The 19,194-nt window shown below is 36.4% G+C and overlaps 2 protein-coding genes across 2 annotated transcripts in view; both read right to left on the bottom strand.

The window, feature by feature from the left end:
- The window catches only part of LOC311593345 (uncharacterized protein), an 88,298-nt gene extending 71,614 nt beyond the window's left edge, over window positions 1–16,684 (bottom strand). The window contains exons 1-9 of the mRNA XM_084774550.1: window positions 16,272–16,684; window positions 14,726–14,840; window positions 14,403–14,576; window positions 11,573–11,679; window positions 10,291–10,428; window positions 8,214–8,278; window positions 3,371–3,404; window positions 2,368–2,440; window positions 1,561–1,607 (exon numbers count right to left, since the gene is read on the bottom strand). Of these exons, the coding sequence (XP_084630676.1) occupies window positions 1,561–1,607; window positions 2,368–2,440; window positions 3,371–3,404; window positions 8,214–8,278; window positions 10,291–10,428; window positions 11,573–11,679; window positions 14,403–14,576; window positions 14,726–14,840; window positions 16,272–16,504 (986 nt within the window). The 5' untranslated portion in view covers window positions 16,505–16,684. The remainder of the gene's footprint in view (window positions 1–1,560; window positions 1,608–2,367; window positions 2,441–3,370; window positions 3,405–8,213; window positions 8,279–10,290; window positions 10,429–11,572; window positions 11,680–14,402; window positions 14,577–14,725; window positions 14,841–16,271) is intronic.
- Window positions 16,685–17,756: 1,072 nt separating this feature from the next.
- LOC311593344 (olfactory receptor 4F15-like) lies at window positions 17,757–18,695 on the bottom strand (the record flags this gene model as incomplete). Its single annotated transcript, XM_084774549.1, has 1 exon — window positions 17,757–18,695. The coding sequence occupies one exon, from the start codon at window positions 18,693–18,695 to the stop codon at window positions 17,757–17,759; it is 939 nt and encodes a 312-aa protein (XP_084630675.1).
- Between the last annotated feature and the right edge of the window lie 499 nt (window positions 18,696–19,194).

Below are 19,194 nucleotides of genomic sequence, written 5' to 3'. Positions count from 1 at the left end.
TAAACAGGAACAAAACAGAAAACATAATGTGGAGATATGCAAATCTTTTGAGATAAAGAATGGCATTCCAAGAGCATAGTAAGCCTTACTTGAAGAGAATCAGATATGCTTTTACTCATCAATAGTTTGAAATATGCCAAACAATTACTGGCATGTTGAATATAAATGAAAACGACAATATATATGATTATATGATGCTTAATCTTCCCCCAATTTCCTGGTCATCTCCTAAAATGTAGATTCAGGTGAGGAACGCCTAGGATGCACCATTGTCTCTGTCCAGATCACCCTCTGAAATACTTGTAGATAGAACATTGTCATCTTCTACCTCCTGCTCGGATTCAATTTATAATTATCTCAAAACCCAAAGAACTCAGAGCCCATTCACAGTTTCATCACGACCATAAACTCCTTCAATATTATCCGTGTTGAAATTCTCTAGTTTTTATATGAACCACCTCAACTGATTTGTGTTTGCTACTTGGTCTTGTGTCCTTTCTCTGAGACATGTCCTCTTATCTGGTATATTCAGTGTTTAACTATAAAGCATATTGTAAATTCTGATTGATAACTACCCAAGGTTAAATTATTGGGAGAATCTTTCTGAAATTCAACTACAAATTACAATATTGATTCAGAACATTCCTATTATTTTCTATAAACAGAACCCCATATGCTGCTATAATCTATATACACTGTATTGTCTTGGTTTAATATATCCTAATGTACACTGAAGATAATATGCGTTTCTCAGGATTTCTGTTTTGCCTCATTCCAGTGAAGATAAGTTGAGTGGCAATTGTTTTAATTGTTTCTGTCCTTTGAAATCTGATGTTTACTTAGCTTGCTTTCTCCTTCTTCTTTCCTCAGTCTGTAGTAGCAGCTGTCCCAGGACTGGTGACCATGGTGTTCACTCTGGTTTTACACTACACAGTCAAACAACTCCAAAACACCCTCTAAGACAAGTCAAACATAAGTGTCAAAAGGTATTTCTAATCCCATAGACTTGACAGCCAGCCATTGAGGCAACTCAAATATCAAAAGCCCTATTCTGGTAGGAAGAATAGCCCCGAGAGGCAGTGGGATTGATCATTTAACCCTATTCTGCTTCTCACTAAAATGAGAAAAATTTTATGTGATTTTATAATTAAGTCCTTGTAATGACCAGTATTGTGTTAATGAAATTTAAAACCTTATTTGAAAGCTAATGCAGGTTCGCTACCAATCAATAAAGAGCATAAGATTAATTCTTTTTCCTAATTATGTCATATAAAATGGTATTTTGTGATTAAAGAAAAACCTGTTATGAAAATATCAAGCTATTGTTATGCTTCTGGATCATTTTTGGACTATCTTTTTAATATATTTGAAAATTTAAAAAATCTGAATCCAATATCCACACATGGAAAAAGAAATACAACTAATATTTTTTTAAAAATATTTATTATGATTTATTCACATTGTATCCTGATTGTAATCCCCTCACTCTTATATTCCCTCTTCCTCAGGGATAGTGGGGGGAGGGGAGGAATGGGGAGCGAATGGAGGACTGGCTTCTACAGGAACTCTGGTTCCTGGATCTGATCACTGTCCCTAGCAGAGAGGTCCTGTGGGAACACAGAGGAAGGGGATGTAGGATGTTCAGATGAGACTTGATTAGCCATGGTCAAATGACTAATATATTGATCAGTGTTTTTACAGGTTTCCAACAGCAGACAGATGATGGAGAATTGGCAAGTACTAGAAAACAACACTGAATGCTGGAGCTGGTCTTGCAGATCCACAATAGAACATTTTCTATATGCACATTACAGCCTAGATCCAAGGTGTAACAGAAAAGTCATGAAATAGCAAAACGAAAGCCGCAGCTATTACACAACAATATGAATGCTAAGGTGAATAGCTTGCAAAAAAAATGGCACAAGGTATCTATCTTACTGTAAATATTTTTATAAGCAGATATATATCTTCCATAAATAATTCTGTGTCCTCTGGTGGAAATCTTTTTTTCATTCTGATTCTGTGATATATGAGTAAGTGGCATTTATCCAAATATCACTGACCCAATTTGAAAACACCTTTACTGTGGACATCCTATTTCTGATACAATTCTCTTAAACTATATATTTTACTTCTTTCTCTATTACCTCCTCAAAATAGTTACTTGATCTTGTGGTTTATCAAATTAAAGAAATATTCATTTTGCTACTTGCCACATCTTGTGAAAATATCTTTTCTCACCAACCTACTATTGTCTATTGTTGGCAACATAAGTACAACAGGTAAACCACTACAGAATTTCAAAAGTAAACACCGGAGAAGCACATTTCTGTACAAATATATTAAATTTAAAAAGCTAAGTTTTACCTCGTCATCAAAATTGCTTTCGTTCTCATTTGATTTAGGCAAGATGGATACAGAAGTAAGATAACTGTGGTTCCTAAAGAGCAAATATACAATAAACATGGGTGCATGGAACCATTTTGAAAAATGAAAACCTCCATGTTAAAGTCCATTTCATAATCACAATTGATGTGAATAGACATTGACTTCTTATTTTTAGAAAAGTAAAAGCTTCCAACCTCCAATTTCCTCTTTGCCTCTGCCCCTTCCAGTTTATAATCAGATATTTTATTCCATCTGAATAGTGACGACAGACATGTTGGCAGGGTCTTAGATGAACTTGACTTCACAAACTGCTTAAGCTGAATGAGGATTTCATAACCTATTCAATGTCTCACAGAAATTGTGCTAAGTTTAACCCAAAAGTAAACTTATTTCAAAATCTAAGTTGCTCACCCAAAGCATGGAGTAATATTGTTCCACTATGGGAGCAACTTTGGAAAAGAAATTATTAATATCCCTACACCTTAAAGTGGCAAAAGATGTTCCCTGAAACATCTCAAATATTTTAAAGTTATTAATAAGAAATGATTAAGTAAATAAAGCCCAAATGTGCATGTGATCATTGGAAGGCCTTTCCTAAAGAGAACAGAACATAAAACATTATAAAATATTTTCATTCAACATAAAAATATGACTTTTGACCTTGATCTGTTGTGCATCTGATCTAGGCTAGACGGATTCATGGGCTCCTATCAATCTATGCTACTGAGTAGGGAATACGTGAAGAACGAAGGCAGGCTGCTAGTCAAACCATGGGATCACTATTCTGAATGACAGTTTTGCAGTTTGAAAGAGATCAGTGCTAATAGGAAAAACATTAAACATTTATTATAGTGGTTATAAAAAGTAACCAATGTCAAACATGAATATTAGTACTACTACAGAGTAGACTATTGCAAAAATATTTTTCATCTCTACATTCCATACTTAGGCAACATGATTTTTATAATAACATGAATCTTACTTGGGTAATATTTTGTCATCAGATTTCTTGTATCCTATTTTAGGAAAAAGAAATGTATTTTAAATAGAACAGTTAAAAATCTAAACTATTAGAATACATGGCTTTGAAGGTTTATTAGACACATTCCTTTCAGACCATATCTCAAGAATAACCTATAAAAGGTACTAATTATAGTGCTGATTGAGTAATGACTATATTAGAAAAATCTCCTTCCTGTTTCCTATTTACGAGACCCAAGGAAGAAGACTAAAATTTACAAAACTTTGAAACCTAAGCCTAAAACGCTCTGCCCAATATTGTCTATGGTAACTTAACACAAGTAGACTGACTTTAAAACCTATATGAACTGACAGTATTGAATAAACAGCAGAATATATGTGCAGTGTGGTAATAACAACAAATCTAAGTGAGTTTATTTCTATGGTTATCACACAAAGAATTACATTAAATAGTCCTTCCAAACTTCAATTTTGGGTAAGTATTGTGTTAAGGAAGCTTAACCTATCAACACTGTATTTTGCAGCAAAGAAAAACATGGAGCTAGACCAAGACCAAGGAGCTTTACAAAGACTATGCAGCTGTAAATTAAGCTCAATACCAGCCATCCTCTTCCAGGAACAATTCTGAACACTTCTCTCAGTGGAGACTGCTTCCTTGCTCTTTTATCTGGTACAAGCAAATGAGACTCAGAATTATCTGATTCAGGTCCTGCAGTAGAAAGAACCACTGCAAGATCTACTGGCTCTGAGCTATACCAAAAACAAAGAAGTTTAAGCCTAAAAGAACACAGAAGAAGCAAGAAGCTTCTAAGGAAATCTTTTAGATATGTGCTTTTTTTTTAATCTTTAAAAAATTTATAAGTATTCACATTACTTGAATTTTTGATCTTAGCCATTCTGATGGATATAAGATGGAATCTCAGAGTCGTTATGATTTGCATTTCTTTGATGACTAATGATGTTGAGCATTTCTTTAAGTGTTTCTCAGCCATTCGATATTCCTCTGTTGATAATTCTCTGTTTAGTACCATTTCTCAATTAGGTTATTTGGCCCGGTGGTGTTTAATTTCTTGAGTTCTTTATATATTTTGGATATTAGACCTTTGTCAGATGTAGGGTTGGTGAAGATCTTTTCCCAATATTTAGGCTGTCACTTCGTTCTGTTGACAGTGTCTCCTGCCTTACAGAGCTACTCAGCCTCATGAGGTCCCATTTATTAATTGTTGACCTTAAGGCCCGGACTGTTGGTGCTCTGTTCAGGAAGTTGTCTTCTGTGCCAATGTGTTCCAGGCTCCTCCCCACTTTTTCTTCTAGCTGATTTAGTGTCTCCGGTTTTATGTTGAAGTCTGTAATCCACTTGGACTTGAGTTTTGTGCATGGTGACCAATATAGGTCTAATTGCATTTTTCTCTATGTTGACATCCAGTTAGACCAGCACCATTTGTTGAAGATGCTATTTTTTTTCGATTGAATAGATTTGACTACTTTTTCAAAAATCAAGTGACCATATGTGTGTGGATTCATTTCTGGGTCTTTGACTTGATTCCACTGATCAACTAGCCTATTGCTGTGCCAGTACCATACTGTTTTAACTACTGTTGCTCTATAATACAGCTTGAGATCGGGTATGGAGATTCCTCTGGAGGATTTTTTTTTTGTATAGGATTGTTGTAGCTATCCTGGTTTTCTTTTTGTTTGTTTGTTCTTTTTCATATGAAGCTAAGAATTGATTTTTAATGTTTTTAAACTATTGTGTAGGTATTTTGATAGGGATTGCATTGAATCTGTAAATGGAGAGGATGTGGAGAAAGAGGAACACTCCTTCATTGCTGGTGGGAATGCAAACTTGAACAATCACTTTGGAAATCTATCTGGTGCTTTCTCAGAAAACTGGGAATAGGGCTTCCTCAAGACCCAGCTATTCCACTCCTTGAAATATACCCAGAAAATGCTCCAGCACACAACAAGGACATGTGCTCAACCATGTTCATAGCAGCGTTATTCATAATAGGCAGAACTTGGAAACAACCTAAATGTCCCTCAGTTGAAAAATGGATAAAGAAACTGTAATACACATACTCTATGGAATACTACTCAAGCATTAAAAACAAGGAAATCCTGAAATTTGTGGACAAATTGATGGAACTAGAAATGATCATATTGAGTGAGTTAACTCAGAAGCAGAAAGACTCACATGGTATATACTCATTTATAATTGGGCACTAGCCCATAAGGCATGTCCCATGAAAGTCTTCACTTACCAGGAGATTGGGATAGATGTAAGGACATCCTACTGAGACTCTATGTAAGAGAAATATAGGAGATGGGGAAAGGGAAGGATCTAGAGGGCTCTACAAACCTACAAGAGGACCATCCTGATCGGGACCCAGGGGTGTCTGCTCAAATTATTGCACTAACCAAGACAGTACAAGTAGTAAACATTGAACCCCTACTCTGATCTAGCCAATGGACAGGATATTCTCCCCAGTTATGTAGAGAGAGGGGAATGACTCTGATATGAACTCTGGTGCCCCATATTTGACCACCTCCCCTTGGTGGGGAGACCTGATGGCACTCAAAGAAAGAATAAACAGACTACGAAGATGAGACTTGATAGCCTATGGCCATATAGTGGGGGAGGAGGTCCCCCTTGGGCATAAAAGTAGAGGAAAGGAATAGGATGAAACAGGGAGGGAGGAGGAATGGGAAGATACAAGTGATGGGATAACAACTGAGTCGTAATCTGAATAAATTAATGAAATAATAAAAATAAAAAATTGTTCATATTACGTGTTACCTCCTCACTTGTATGCTTCCTATCTCACCCTCCTTCCTTCATCCCCCTCTAATTATCTCCCATAGTTCTCTTTCAGGGGGGCTCTCCTCTCCACCATCTGACCCAGGCCTACCAGGTCTCATTAGGGCAGCCTGCATCCTTCCTCTGCAGCCCCACAAGGCCTCCTGCCAAAGGGGAAGTGATCACTTTAAGGGCACCAGAATTCATGTCAAAAGTAGTCCCTGTTCTACTTACTTGGGGATCCACATGGAAAATGAGCTGTCCATAGGCTACATCTGAGCAAGGTGTCTAGGTTCTCTGCATGGATTGTCTTTGGTTGGTGCATCAGTTTGTACCGGGCTCCCTGGATCCAGATTTGTTGGCTTGATTGTCTCCTTGTGGCGCTCTTGCCTCCTCGGAGTTCTTCTACCCCCACCCCAACTTCCATATGACTCTCAGTGCTATGCTCATAATTTAGCTGTGAGTCTTAGCATCTGTTTTTATTCCTTTTGGGTGGAGTCTATTAAAGGACAATTATGTTGAATTAATATCCACTTATAAGTGAGTACATACCATGCTTGTCTTTCTGGCTCTGGCCTACCTCGCTTAGGATGATCTTTCCTAGTTCCATCCATTTGCCTGAAAATTTCAAGAGTTCCTTGGTTTTAATAGCTGAGTAGTATTTTACTGTGTAAATGTACCACAGTTTCTTCATCTGTTCTTCAGTTGACGGACATCTAGGTTGTTTCCAGATTCTGGGTATTATGAATAAAGCTGCTATAAACATCCTTGTTGTATGGTGTATCATTTTTTGGGCATATGCCCAAGAGTGGTATAGCTGCAGCCTGAGATAAACCTATTCATAGTTTTCTGAGAAAGGGTCAAATTTATTTCCCAAGTGGTTTTACAAGTTTGCATTCCGACCCAGCAATGAAGGAGTGATGGTCTGATGTATTTTGATCCTAATTACTGCTTGCTATGTCTGCCTCCAAATAGTACCTCCCCTAAGAGCCTACTCTGTTTGACTGAGAAAAAGCCTTATCACACCTGGTGGCACAAATGAGATAGGTATGGCTAAGGTTCCTGGGCTTAGGGCAAGATGGAGAGACCCTTGAGAAGCAGGAGAGAAAGCTAAACATGTTTTTAAGTGGGCTTTGTTTTGTTTTGTTTTTTCCCTTTCGAGAATTCTCTGTTTAGCTCTGTACCCAATTTTTTAATTGGATTATTTGGTTTGTTGGTGTTCAATTTCTTGAGTTCATTATATATTTTGTATATTAACCCTCTGTTTGACGTAAAGGTCCGAATTTTTTTTCTCAGTCTGTAGGTTGCCATTTTGTTCTATTGACAGGGTCCTTTGCTTTACAGAAGCTTTTCAGTGCTTTCAAAATGAGCATCCTCCTGAGATCGTTAGACATGGTAGTTGATCTAAAGGGAACAGGCTACGTAAGCAGTGATTTTATCACATAGAGTAATTTTTTCCAAATGTTTCATTAGGTGGTAAATTGCTATGGAAATAAAGCTACTTCTCATGTATTTTCTACCATATCTTAAGCTAATGACCAAAAACAAAAGGGAAAAAGGAGCTGCAGGAGAAGATGATGGCTACAGAGCTTGTTTAAAAGAAATGGGGTTCTTCATTCAATCTCTAGATGCAGAAATAGTTACTGACTTTACTAGAGAAAGCTACTGAGTTTGTGCTGCATGCTTCTAACTCCAACAACTGAGAAACCAGGCCAGCTTAGATGAGGAGTTCAAAGTCCACCTAACTACACAGTAAGATGGAAGCTGCTACAGGATAACTAAATCATGTCTTGAAATAGACAAAAAAAATGGATTTATTGAGAAAGGTCACTATGACTTTACACCACAACAAGAGACAATCTTTAATGAGTGATACCTAAAAGTTTGGTAACGAATGGGAGTGCTATTGCCTATAGTAAAATATTTAAATTGTGTCAAACAGTTTTAATTAAATATGCTTAGAAAAAAAGCCATGAAAGTGTTCATTTATATTTATTGTGCGCTGATCATGAATTTAATATTTATTTATCATTATCATAAGCCTTACCTGGACGGATAGCTTTATATTTCCTATGTAATTTTTCCTCATAGTCCATAAGAATCTGTCGACAACTGCAATGTGCAAAAAACAGAACAAAACAAAAACCTATAAAATTTCTATTTTAAAATTGATAAGGAAAACATTTTTATGCTATACATAATTTTCCAGAATATTGCAAAGAATATAAAATAAAACACACTGCGTTATTTATTTTTACAATCTTACATTGAGATATTACAGCTATCAAGAAATCATGAAATCCTTTTCTAGTTTCAGTTCTGTTGCTGTGTTAAAAATAGCCTGACAAAACAGAGTTAGAAAAGAAGAGTTTATTTTCATTCACAATGGTGTACCATTTTTGTGGAAAGTTTGAGGCAGCAGTTGCATCACATCCACAGTCAAGAGCAGGAAGAAATGAAGGCTATTGCATGATTCCTAGGTACTCTATTCTTATACAGTTCGGGACTCCTGCCTAGGCAATGGTGCTGCTCAAAGCAGGCTGGGTCTTCCCTCATCTGTTAGTGAGCAAGACAGTTCTCCACTGACCATCCTACACGTCAATCCAATCTACAGATTCATGCAATGAGAGGTCCTCTCCAAGGGAATCTAAACTAGGCCACTTGATAATTAAAATTAACCACCACAAGCCCTAGTTTTTATTGTTAGCTGCTCTAGTTTTGTGGCTTATAATTTTGGGAAATGAACTGTTTAACAGCTTGAAAATAAGAGCTTTTATAACATGATTTCTCTACATTAAATAAATTTATTGTGTGCTGTTACCAAACTCTCAATCACCAAAGGCTGAAAACTAAAACCTTCTAACACTTCACTTTTGCTATCTCTACTCTTCCTCTACCTAGTCAAATTAAGTCTGCAGTTCCTTTTTAGGATGATTGATTGTCCTGTTTAACACTAAATGCTTTGGGAGATAAAATCCCATTTTATATATGAATTCTAAAAGCACAAGTTGTGAATGGGTTCCTTTAGATACGGTCTGAAGCTGATAACTACCCAGAGAAACATGAAATTAGGTCTCCTAGCACATAAGAAAAAATGCTGCCCAAAATGCAAAGGTATCTGGTGGTAGAGTTCTAGCAGTGATAAATAAAGGCTCATGCTGTTCCCTACATGATTTGAGGTTTCATGATAGCGTACAATGATCCCTAGTCATATTTTCTACCAGAAGAGATGAAAAATTCTGCAAAGTTAATGAACCATGAGTGTGTAGGGTTAAACTAACTTGGGGGCTCAATGTAAAGCTTTGCTATTGCTAACAATTATGGCACAAGCTAAAAAACAAAACAAGTAAACAAACAAAACCAAAACAGCAGCCAAAGGAGAGCACTGTCACTTTGGGACTAATAGCTCATTTAAAATATTATAAATGTTTAATATGGGAACAAGCACTAGAGAGTTGATTCAAAAAAGGCAATCTGGTTACCAATGTCAATTACTATTGGGATGCAGAAGAAGGGTTAACATTAGCACTGCAGCAACAGAATTAGTAGAAACAAAAGAGAAATTCTTATTCCATCTATGTTTTGAAAGAGAACTTTCTTCTTGAGAATTAAGGAACCCAGAAACTTTATCTCTTTCAAGACTCAAGGAATAACATATAGAAGAAAGCCCACCAGAGAAAGAAACACCACTTTCTGCTAAACTGAACCTGAAGATTGAAAGAGATAATTAGAATATCAATCTGACAATATATGTACATATAAAATAAAAATAAATACACATAATTATACACATATAATTCATAGAGTTTATACTTGGATGAAATGGAAAATGTTAGGATCCATAAGGCTAGAGGTTCAGAAAGTGCCAGAGAGATGTAGCTCAGTGACAGAATGGCCAGCACAGGTGATATATTTATTTCAATCTTTAGCATTTCCAAACCAAGCAGAAGATAAAGAAACCCTCCCTCATTTCTACTTCTAATGATTATACACTTTTTATATTTGATGCCATTCCTAAACAGCATAGAGTCAGAAATGAAATACTGAGTTAAGGAAGATGAAGATTTTGTAACTAATTTGAACTACAGATCAGTATTTACTAACATTCTAATACAAAGGCTTACCCTTTACTTCCGCCTTCAATAGCATACCGTAATGCAGTCCATCCAAATACATCTTTAAAGAAAAAGTCAATCCCTTCATCTAGAAGTAGTTTGACCATATCTTTTGAATCCCATCTTATGGCATATAATAGTGTGTTTCTGAAATAACACACAAAATTTAGGTTCATTATTATATACTTTATATTTTATAAACTTTATAAATTTAATATCATGCTCATCTGCTTAGAATTGACCTTTTAACACAGAGAAATACCATGGGAAAAAAGGGTTCACTTTTATATATTGTGTTCAAAGACAAAAGGAAGAATTTGGATGAGAAGCTCCCAGTACTATTTCACATATTCTTAGTAGACTTCTTAGACTCACATCTGTAATAGAATATAAGGGAATAAAAGTCCTTCTTCTTAAGTAGATAGAGACTTAAATGAAGATGTCTCCATTTTCTCTAGTTTAGTGTAACATTATAATTACTATTCAGATAATCATAAAATAATTGAAAGCTATTTTCATTATTAAACAATAATGACATTCACTTAGTAATGATGATAACACATGCTATGAACTGCCCTAAATGTCACATATATGATCTCACAAAAACCTTTCTAGGGTATTATCTTTCTTCTTTATATTTGGAGATAAATAACACATCAGATCACACACCTAGCAACTACGTATCTGGCATTGTAAACAAGTTATGTGTGAATCTGCACTGACTCACCTATGACTTAGCTTCATTAACATTTATAAAAGCAAATATATTTGTTTTCCTTTCCCAAATACTAAGTAAATATAAACACATCAATACCAATTGGGCATAACAAAAAAGGGTGGGCTGAGTAGCTTCCTGTAATAACAATTCTTAGCCACCAAAGGATAACATGGCCTCATTAGTCTTCAAACAAAGGGAAATGAATGGTAGGATTCATCAAATAGACTGTGGTTGTCATCTCTTGTTTATGATCAATATGGCATTTTATAAGACAACTATATAAGAGAAGGGGGCAATACTCTGAAATGATTGAGTCCTGTTTTGAATCAACGTTAAACAAAACCTCAAACTTCTTTAAAAAAAAAAAAGTAAAACCAAAATGAAAACCTATTAATCTACTCTTAGATTGGTTGGTCAACCAAACAAGAAGCATCAATAAATATAAGTGGATATGAAGCTTATTATAAATGATTTGTGTTGTGCACTTCAACATTGCTTTCATTAGTCTTCTGCCTATCTATTTAATATTTCTTGGTTGCAGGATTATTGTTTTTAAAATTTGAATGATATTACCTTTTCATCTCATCAAATACATGTATATTTGCTCCCATCTTTACTAAAAACTTTGCCATCTCCATTTTGTTTTCCTTGAGAGCCAGTAAAAGTGGTGTAAAGCCATCCTGCAAAACAAGCAAAACATCTGCATTAGAGTCTTGAACTGTTACTGTGAATGCAAACCCTTGCTAGAGTGAATAGGCCTTTTCCCGCTCTGTGTTCTTGCTCTTTGAAATGCCCCTCTTGGTGCTGTGACAGTAAACCCCTTTGGCCACCAAGCTATCTTGTGGGTATAGGATTTGATTCTTTAAGAGCAATTCGATAAGCAGATTTCAGCATGATTACCTAAGATTTAACAGCAGCCTCAGTTCTTGGGAGAAACTAATGTTATCTGTGGACCATAATGAGTACACTGCTTCTGTATTTTTGTCTTTCCAGTGAGTGTTATCTTCATGGACTTGTATAAATCAATATTTACACATGAAGTCATCCCTTTCTGTTTTAAAAATATAATAATTACCCCGATGGAAATATAGATTCTTAACTTTGACCCAGAAAAATTCAAATATTTGTTAATTTGCAATTCACTTGCATTTTGATCTTCCATTTTGTTAATGAAATGAATCATAAGAATGCTAAGGCAAAAATTATTCGGTTGATTTTTCAACACTGTCCTTAATTTTCTTTTTGGTCTTCAATGGGCTTTGTGCTCTTAGCAAGTCACACTGTGAGCACCTATAAGCTTCAACTGTCAAGGTTTATGATTTGCTAGTCTTTGTAGGAAAAAAAATCCCTTGAGACTTTCTTGCATGGTTTTTTTTGTTTTATTTTGTTTTTGTTTGTTTGTTTTTTTGGTTATTTGAGACAGGGTTTCTCTGTGCAGCCTTGGCTGTCCTGGACTCACTTTGTAGACCAGGCTGGCCTCGAACTCACAGTGATCCACCTGCCTCTGCCTCCCAAGTGCTGGGATTAAAGGCATGGGCCACCACCCCTGGCTCTTGCATGGTTTTTGATCACACCTTCTTGACAGGGCTGCCTTGACAGGCCACCCTTGTAGAGGATTCACTCAGTCCTTACGTGACTTGCTCTGCTAATATGGGTAGGTGCAGGGATTGTGGGTCAGGAGACTCCCCTTTCTGAAGGGGAAGGGAGGGAGATATAGAAAAAAGGGGAGGATGGGGAGCCTGAAGGAGAAGATAGAATGGGCCATAACTGGACTGTAAAGTGAATAAATAATTTAAAAAATAAATAAAATGTTTTCAATCTAAAAAAAAGTAAGAAAGAAAGAAATCCTTTGAAATTACCAGTTTGATACCTATCGGCCTAAATATTAATACACAGGAAAATTTAAAAGTCCAATATCTAATTATTGTTTTCAAGATCATTTAAAATTGTGAGCTATTGTTTTCTTGAAGCAAAAAGGATTATTCTATAATCCAATCACAACCATGATCACTCCATTTTCTCTCCAAATATTTTTTGTAAATATACTTTTTTAAAGTTTGGAAAGAAAATTCTTTACACTTTTACTAACGAGAAATGTTGGCCTAAGATTATTGGAATCAGACTAAGGTTTTCTAGAATTCCTTAGAATTTTGAGATAAAGAATCCACCCATTCGGTCTTTGTGTAGGAACTATTTCAGAATTTCAAGGAAATAATTTTATAAATACTCTTGCCCATGACTAATTAGAGTCACAGAATCAGACTGCATAGAAACCTCTCCTTGTGATACAGGTGTCCAGACTTCTGAGATCACTGAAACACACAACTCTAAAACTGGGAAGCTACCTGGAGTTTCAGTCTCATTCCTAATCCACATGGCCATGCCTTCACCAATTGCTCATTTGTTCCTATCACTGAAAAGAGAAAGGACCCAGTCACTGAAAACTTCTTAGTTTCCCTGGATGGCAACAGACAGGGAACAGGCAGTGAGGATCACATTTCATTTCAATATGTAGAAATGCAAATATCATCACCTCATTCTCCCAATCCAGGCTTTCTAGATTTAAGTTCAGAGGTTGGATTTTTCACCTAAATTGTGGTTGTTTCTTAAACAAAAAGGAAAACATGCAGCTAAGTTCTGTAATCTTTCCTCCGATTTTCCACATAAGTACCACTCAATCCCTGTCAGTCTAATTTCCTCAGATTTGATTTATACACGCATGTTGAAACTCAAGAATGACAGCTACCCAAATAGAGAGCACAGAAAAAATGAATATAAACTCACTTTTTATTTTTATTGGGTTTTGTTTTGTTTTGTTTTGTTTTATAGGAAGGGTGTCATGAATTGAGTAGATAAGGTAATTGGGGATGGTCCCGGAGGAGCTGGGGGCATGTAGTCCTTCAATTGCCTAATTTTGAGAGTGGGCTACATATTTCTGATCATAACCTGGTTTTGTCTTCTCTGACTCAGTCTTAATGCAGAGAAATATATCATTTGATATTCGTCAATAGCAGTAAGATTTAACTTTGTCTCAAATTCTTCAGCTTCATTCGAGTTTTAAAATAGTTTCAAGAGCAAGGGAAGTTTTACATTCCAAGTGTGTTAAATTTTACAAGTTAGAAATAAAGCCCTGTGAGGAAAATACATAAACAGAAAAGTTTTAAGTGGAGCAAATACAGTGTTTTCACAACGCCAGCCTTCAATGCAGAAACATTCTGCACTCTAATACTTCTTTCAAAGGATCTATATATGGAGTCAGATTTTTAAACAATTAAGCTACTTCAAAAGTATTTTCATTCAGGGAATGCTTGAATTTCTAACATGGGAAGTTAATCCTACCTGTATTACTATTAACATGAACAAACGTTATATTATTTGGAGACTGCAGTAGCGTGAACTGTACCTTGTTCTTTTGTTCCATGTCTGCACTGTATTTAAGCAAACACTTAGCCAGTATTCCGTTGTCTTCATACACCGCGTAATGAAGAGAATTATTGCCATTTTGGTCCACAATGTTTGGATCAGCTCCAGATTTCAACAAAACATATGCACAACTATATTTCCAGTTTTCGATAGCCTGGAAATTATACCAAGAAAAAGGTTGCTTTCTCAAAGATTTCAAAACATTGCCTAGGGATCATCATGTAGTGACAGGTTCAGGGGTTAGTTTGTTTTATGATCATTTAAATCAAGCCAAGGTTATGCTGAATTTGAATATGTATATACCTTCATCAGAGCTGTGATGGAGTTCCTGTCAACAGCATCGATGTCACAATTATTTCTCAATAAAACCCTTACTATTTCCACCTGGCCATATGCACAGGCAAAATGCAGAGCAGTCCTACGGAAATAAGGAAAATTTTAATGCATTCTAGAATACTATCGCCAAGTCAACAATTACTCCTGTAATCTTAAAATATCAAATAGAACATAATTCTAAAACAGGTAATGTTAAGTGATTCGTCCACCTTTCTGACTTCTGAATTAACTCCTTATGAAAAAAATGGAAATATTTGCTAGCTTGCAATACTCACTATATTAGTAAAAAGACAGTATGCTTGATGTCAATAAAACAAAGATCAAAACTAGTATTTGTCTCACAGAGCACCATGGTGATGAGTCAATAAGAAGTATGTAAAATTTCTAGAATATCTACTTTCATTTAACAGCTCAGTTTACAGATATCACTATTTTTCTACTTGGCACACAAGATTTTAAGTATATAAAAGGATATGACGACATTTTAATCTGATAGGTTTAAGTACGGTTAACTTGAGGATTCTAAAATAATTTGCTTAGAGAGGGCAAAGTGTCAAGTTTTTAAGAATAGTAAAAACAAAAAACAAAAAAAAAAAAACCCATCAAGGCTAGTGGTTTTTAACGCAAGGGGGTTGGCATAAACTTTTGTACCAAGCAAGGATAATGCATGCGGTAAACCTGGACCTTGCACCTCCTTCAGAAATAGCCAATGGACAGCTCATCCTCCATGGTTGTGGGGTGAACAGTGACTGCCTCTGACAGTGGCCCCTAGTTGTTTACTTTCCCTTGTGCACATAGCCTGGCAGGAGCAGGAAAGGGGAAGCAGGCTATCCAAATGAGACCTGATAGGCTGTGGCTATATGGTGGGGGAAAAGGATCCTTCTGTCACAGGTATGGGTGGGGGGGGGGGTAAGGTGGAAGATGGAGGGAGGGTGAGAGCAGGAAAATACAAGTGAGAGGATAACATTCAGGATGTAATCTGAATAAAATTATACTAAATTAAAAATTTCAAAAAAGAATAGCAAAATATGAATGCCACACCACTAATTATTATGTTATTAATAATGAATAAACTGGTGGATAGAGAAGAGAAATATACTTGATAAATTCAGGTTACCAAGAAGAGACTTGATACCCTATGAACATATACAGGGGGAGGTAATCCCCCTCAGGAATAGTCATAGGGGAGGGGAATAAGGGGAAAATGGGAGGGAGGGAAGAATGGGAGGATACAAGGGATGAGATAACCATTGAGATGTAACAAAAATAAATTAATAAAGAAAAAAAAAAGAACAAAAAATCAGGATTAATTTGTAAGCAGAGTTGAAAGGTCTAGAGTAGCTACCTCTAGTGGGTGTGCAAGTCATCAGGAGGTGTTGTGGATCAAGAGGCAGCAGAGCACAGAGAGGTCCTCCTCTCGTTTTGGCTCTCTTACCCAGGTCTTTGGACCTAATGGATGCGATCTCTTAATTTCTATGCAGGTCCCTTCCAAAAGCTCATAGGCCCTGTTTACCTTTGCTTAAAGTCTCTGTCATGCACGCTGTGTTTCCCAAGATTTATCATTCTCTTCAGTCTCTCGGCATCACCCTTGCTCGCAGCCCGGTGAATCTTTTTGAGAGGTTTGTATCTGGGTTCATTAGGGACAGAAATTCTTTTCATATCACGTAAAAAGTCCAGGAAATTTTTTCGTGGGACATCGCAGAAACCCATAGGTGTCTTTTCCTTAATTCTGTGATTCTTCTTCATGGTTGAGGCTAGGGGTCTCACCAACCTTCCCAACTCCTTCAGATTTTCCCAGGCATTCTCCTTAGACCCACTAATTCCAAAACTCAGTATCAGCTTATGAAAAATAAAAATATGTCAACAAGGTCTCCCGCCAAGTTTATATCCCAGGGGAAAATAGCTTCTGATACCCCACACAGTTGATAGAATCCAGGTTGCCAGGCAACACTGGTAAACACTGTGCGCATGCACAATAGAGAACCTTGGCAAAACTAACACCCTTGGGGGTTGAGGCCTTCCTTGTGCCTGTACAAGCGACTTCAGGCTAACTCACTGCAGGAAAAGTTTATCTGTGTTCCATCTAATACCCTCAAATATCCGTGGAGTTTCATCAAAGTCTGAGTTATGTCTTAAAGGCACATTTGTCATCTTCACTGTAGAGCAGCTCTCCCTTAGCCTCCACCTCCGGCTCTCTGCTCCCCCTCCCACTTCCCCTTCCACTTCTTCCTCCTCTCCCTCCTTCATTCCCTCTTCTTCTTCCTTTTCTCCTTTCCTCATACAATCCATCGTTTTCACTACCCACTCTTGAAAACTACTCTTCCCCCAGGAGCTACTAGAGAACCCACTGCCTCAGCTCCCACATAAGTTCAACACTTTATTTACACTTCTGGAAAGTACATCCTAAAATCAGCCTTTCCACCTTACTTCTTTTACTCTGCGCCCTCTCTTACTCCAGACTGCATCTGTCTCCTACTCCTGCTCAACGTCACCCTCAACATGTAGTCTCACCATACAGACTCATTCACCACAAACACAAACTAATATGAGATGGTGTACATTTTAATCCCAGTGCTCAGGAGGCTGATACAGAAGGATTTTAAGTCTGAATCCAGCTTTGATTAAACTTAGTCCCAAATAAGAAAAACAGCACAAGAATTGTCTAGAAGGCAATGATAAATTTCTGCAGATGTGGAAATAATGGATAATTTGTTACTTTCACTTCCACTCACGCTTTTCAAAGAATCTAAAATATACATCTCATAATAGCCAACAAATACATAATAATAAGTAGTGAATATATTATTTATAAACAAATAACCAATAAATATGTAATCTATAGCAAATAACTAATATATATGTATTCATACCATTCCCAACTTGAAATACATTACTCAAATTTATCAATCTGTAATAATACATCATGTCAAAGTTGTGGAGCTCATTTAACATTTTTGTTTATAATACATGATTCAGGTTGTGCATTCTTGTGAGGAACTTAGCAAACAATTTTGCTGTTCAGGATCTTATTACTCAGTCTCTTCACTGCCACCTTCATGTCTTTGTTCCTGAGTGTGTAAGTAACTGGATTCAGGATGGGTGTAATCATGAAGTCCAGGATGGCAAGAAACTTGTCCACTGGCACAGTAGGAAATGGCCACACGTACACGAAGATGCATGGTCCAAAGAACAAAACCACTACTGAGATGTGAGCAGAGAGTGTAGAGAGGGCTTTGGACAAACTGCCGAGGGACTGATTCCATACAGTAAACAGTATGAAGATGTAGGAGACAATCAACAAGAAGAAGGTACTGAGAGAAATTAATCCACTGTCAGCTGTAACTAAGAACTCCATTCTGTAGTTGTCTACACAGGCCAATTTGATGAACCTTGGAAGATCACAGTAAAAACTATCTATCTCGTTAGAACCACAAAAAGGCAAATGGACAACAAAAGCTAATTGAGCTACTGAATGAATGAGACCAATAATCCAGGCACCAATCAGGAGTATAATGCACATCCGTGGGCTCATGATGGTCAGGTAGTAGAGAGGTTTGCATATGGCTGCATATCTGTCCCAAGCCATGGCTACCAGCAACACCATCTCACATCCCCCCAGGAGATGAAGGATAAACATCTGGAATATACAGCCCTGGAACGAAATGATACTGTGTCCCGCGTACAGGTCCGAAATCAACTTAGGAACTGTTGATGTAGAAAAACAGAAGTCAACAAATGAAAGATTAGCTAAAAGGAAGTACATGGGTGAATGTAAATGAGGGTCAAAGATCACTGTAAACACAACTGAGAAATTTCCTAGGAAAATTGTTGCATATGATATTGTAGAGAATGCAAAGAGGAAGTATTGCGTTGGTCTGTAGATTGATAGTCCCAGGAATATAAATTCAGATACTTCAGAGAAATTTCCTTCATTCATTGGATCTTTCTTGATATATCTATAATACCCAAAACAAAATAAGCAAACCAGTTAACATAAGTGTAAAATATTAACCTAGCATTGGAATGTTTTTTGTCTGTGAATTAATTACAATACATAATTTTATATTAAAAAGTAAAATGTAAAGTAAATAAAACATTAAACAAACACACTTAATTGTTTCCAAAATATGGGCTAATTAGGAAAATAAGTTTTTATGATCTTCCATACTTTGAAGAATATGCCTCTAATCTACTAATATCAACTATGAGATTCTATTATATTCCAAATATGATGTTATATTCTTTAGTAAGACAGTGGTCCTGTTTCTGGAAAATTGTAGGCAGATTGAATACCTGAAGGGTAAATAGTTTTAAGTGTAGACAAAACCTTGATGAGTAAGATAAAAAAAGACATTGGTAAATGGTTGATTTATATCAGTGGTATATGCCTACAATCTGCCAAAGAGTAACAGTTACCACAGAAAATGAATTAGAGT

This window comes from Acomys minous, assembly GCF_964271855.1.
Source record: "Acomys minous genome assembly, chromosome: 3".
Lineage (NCBI taxonomy): Eukaryota > Metazoa > Chordata > Mammalia > Rodentia > Muridae > Acomys > Acomys minous.
The sequence above is the reverse complement of the archived record's forward strand: the minus strand, read 5'-3'. Positions and strand labels throughout refer to the sequence as shown.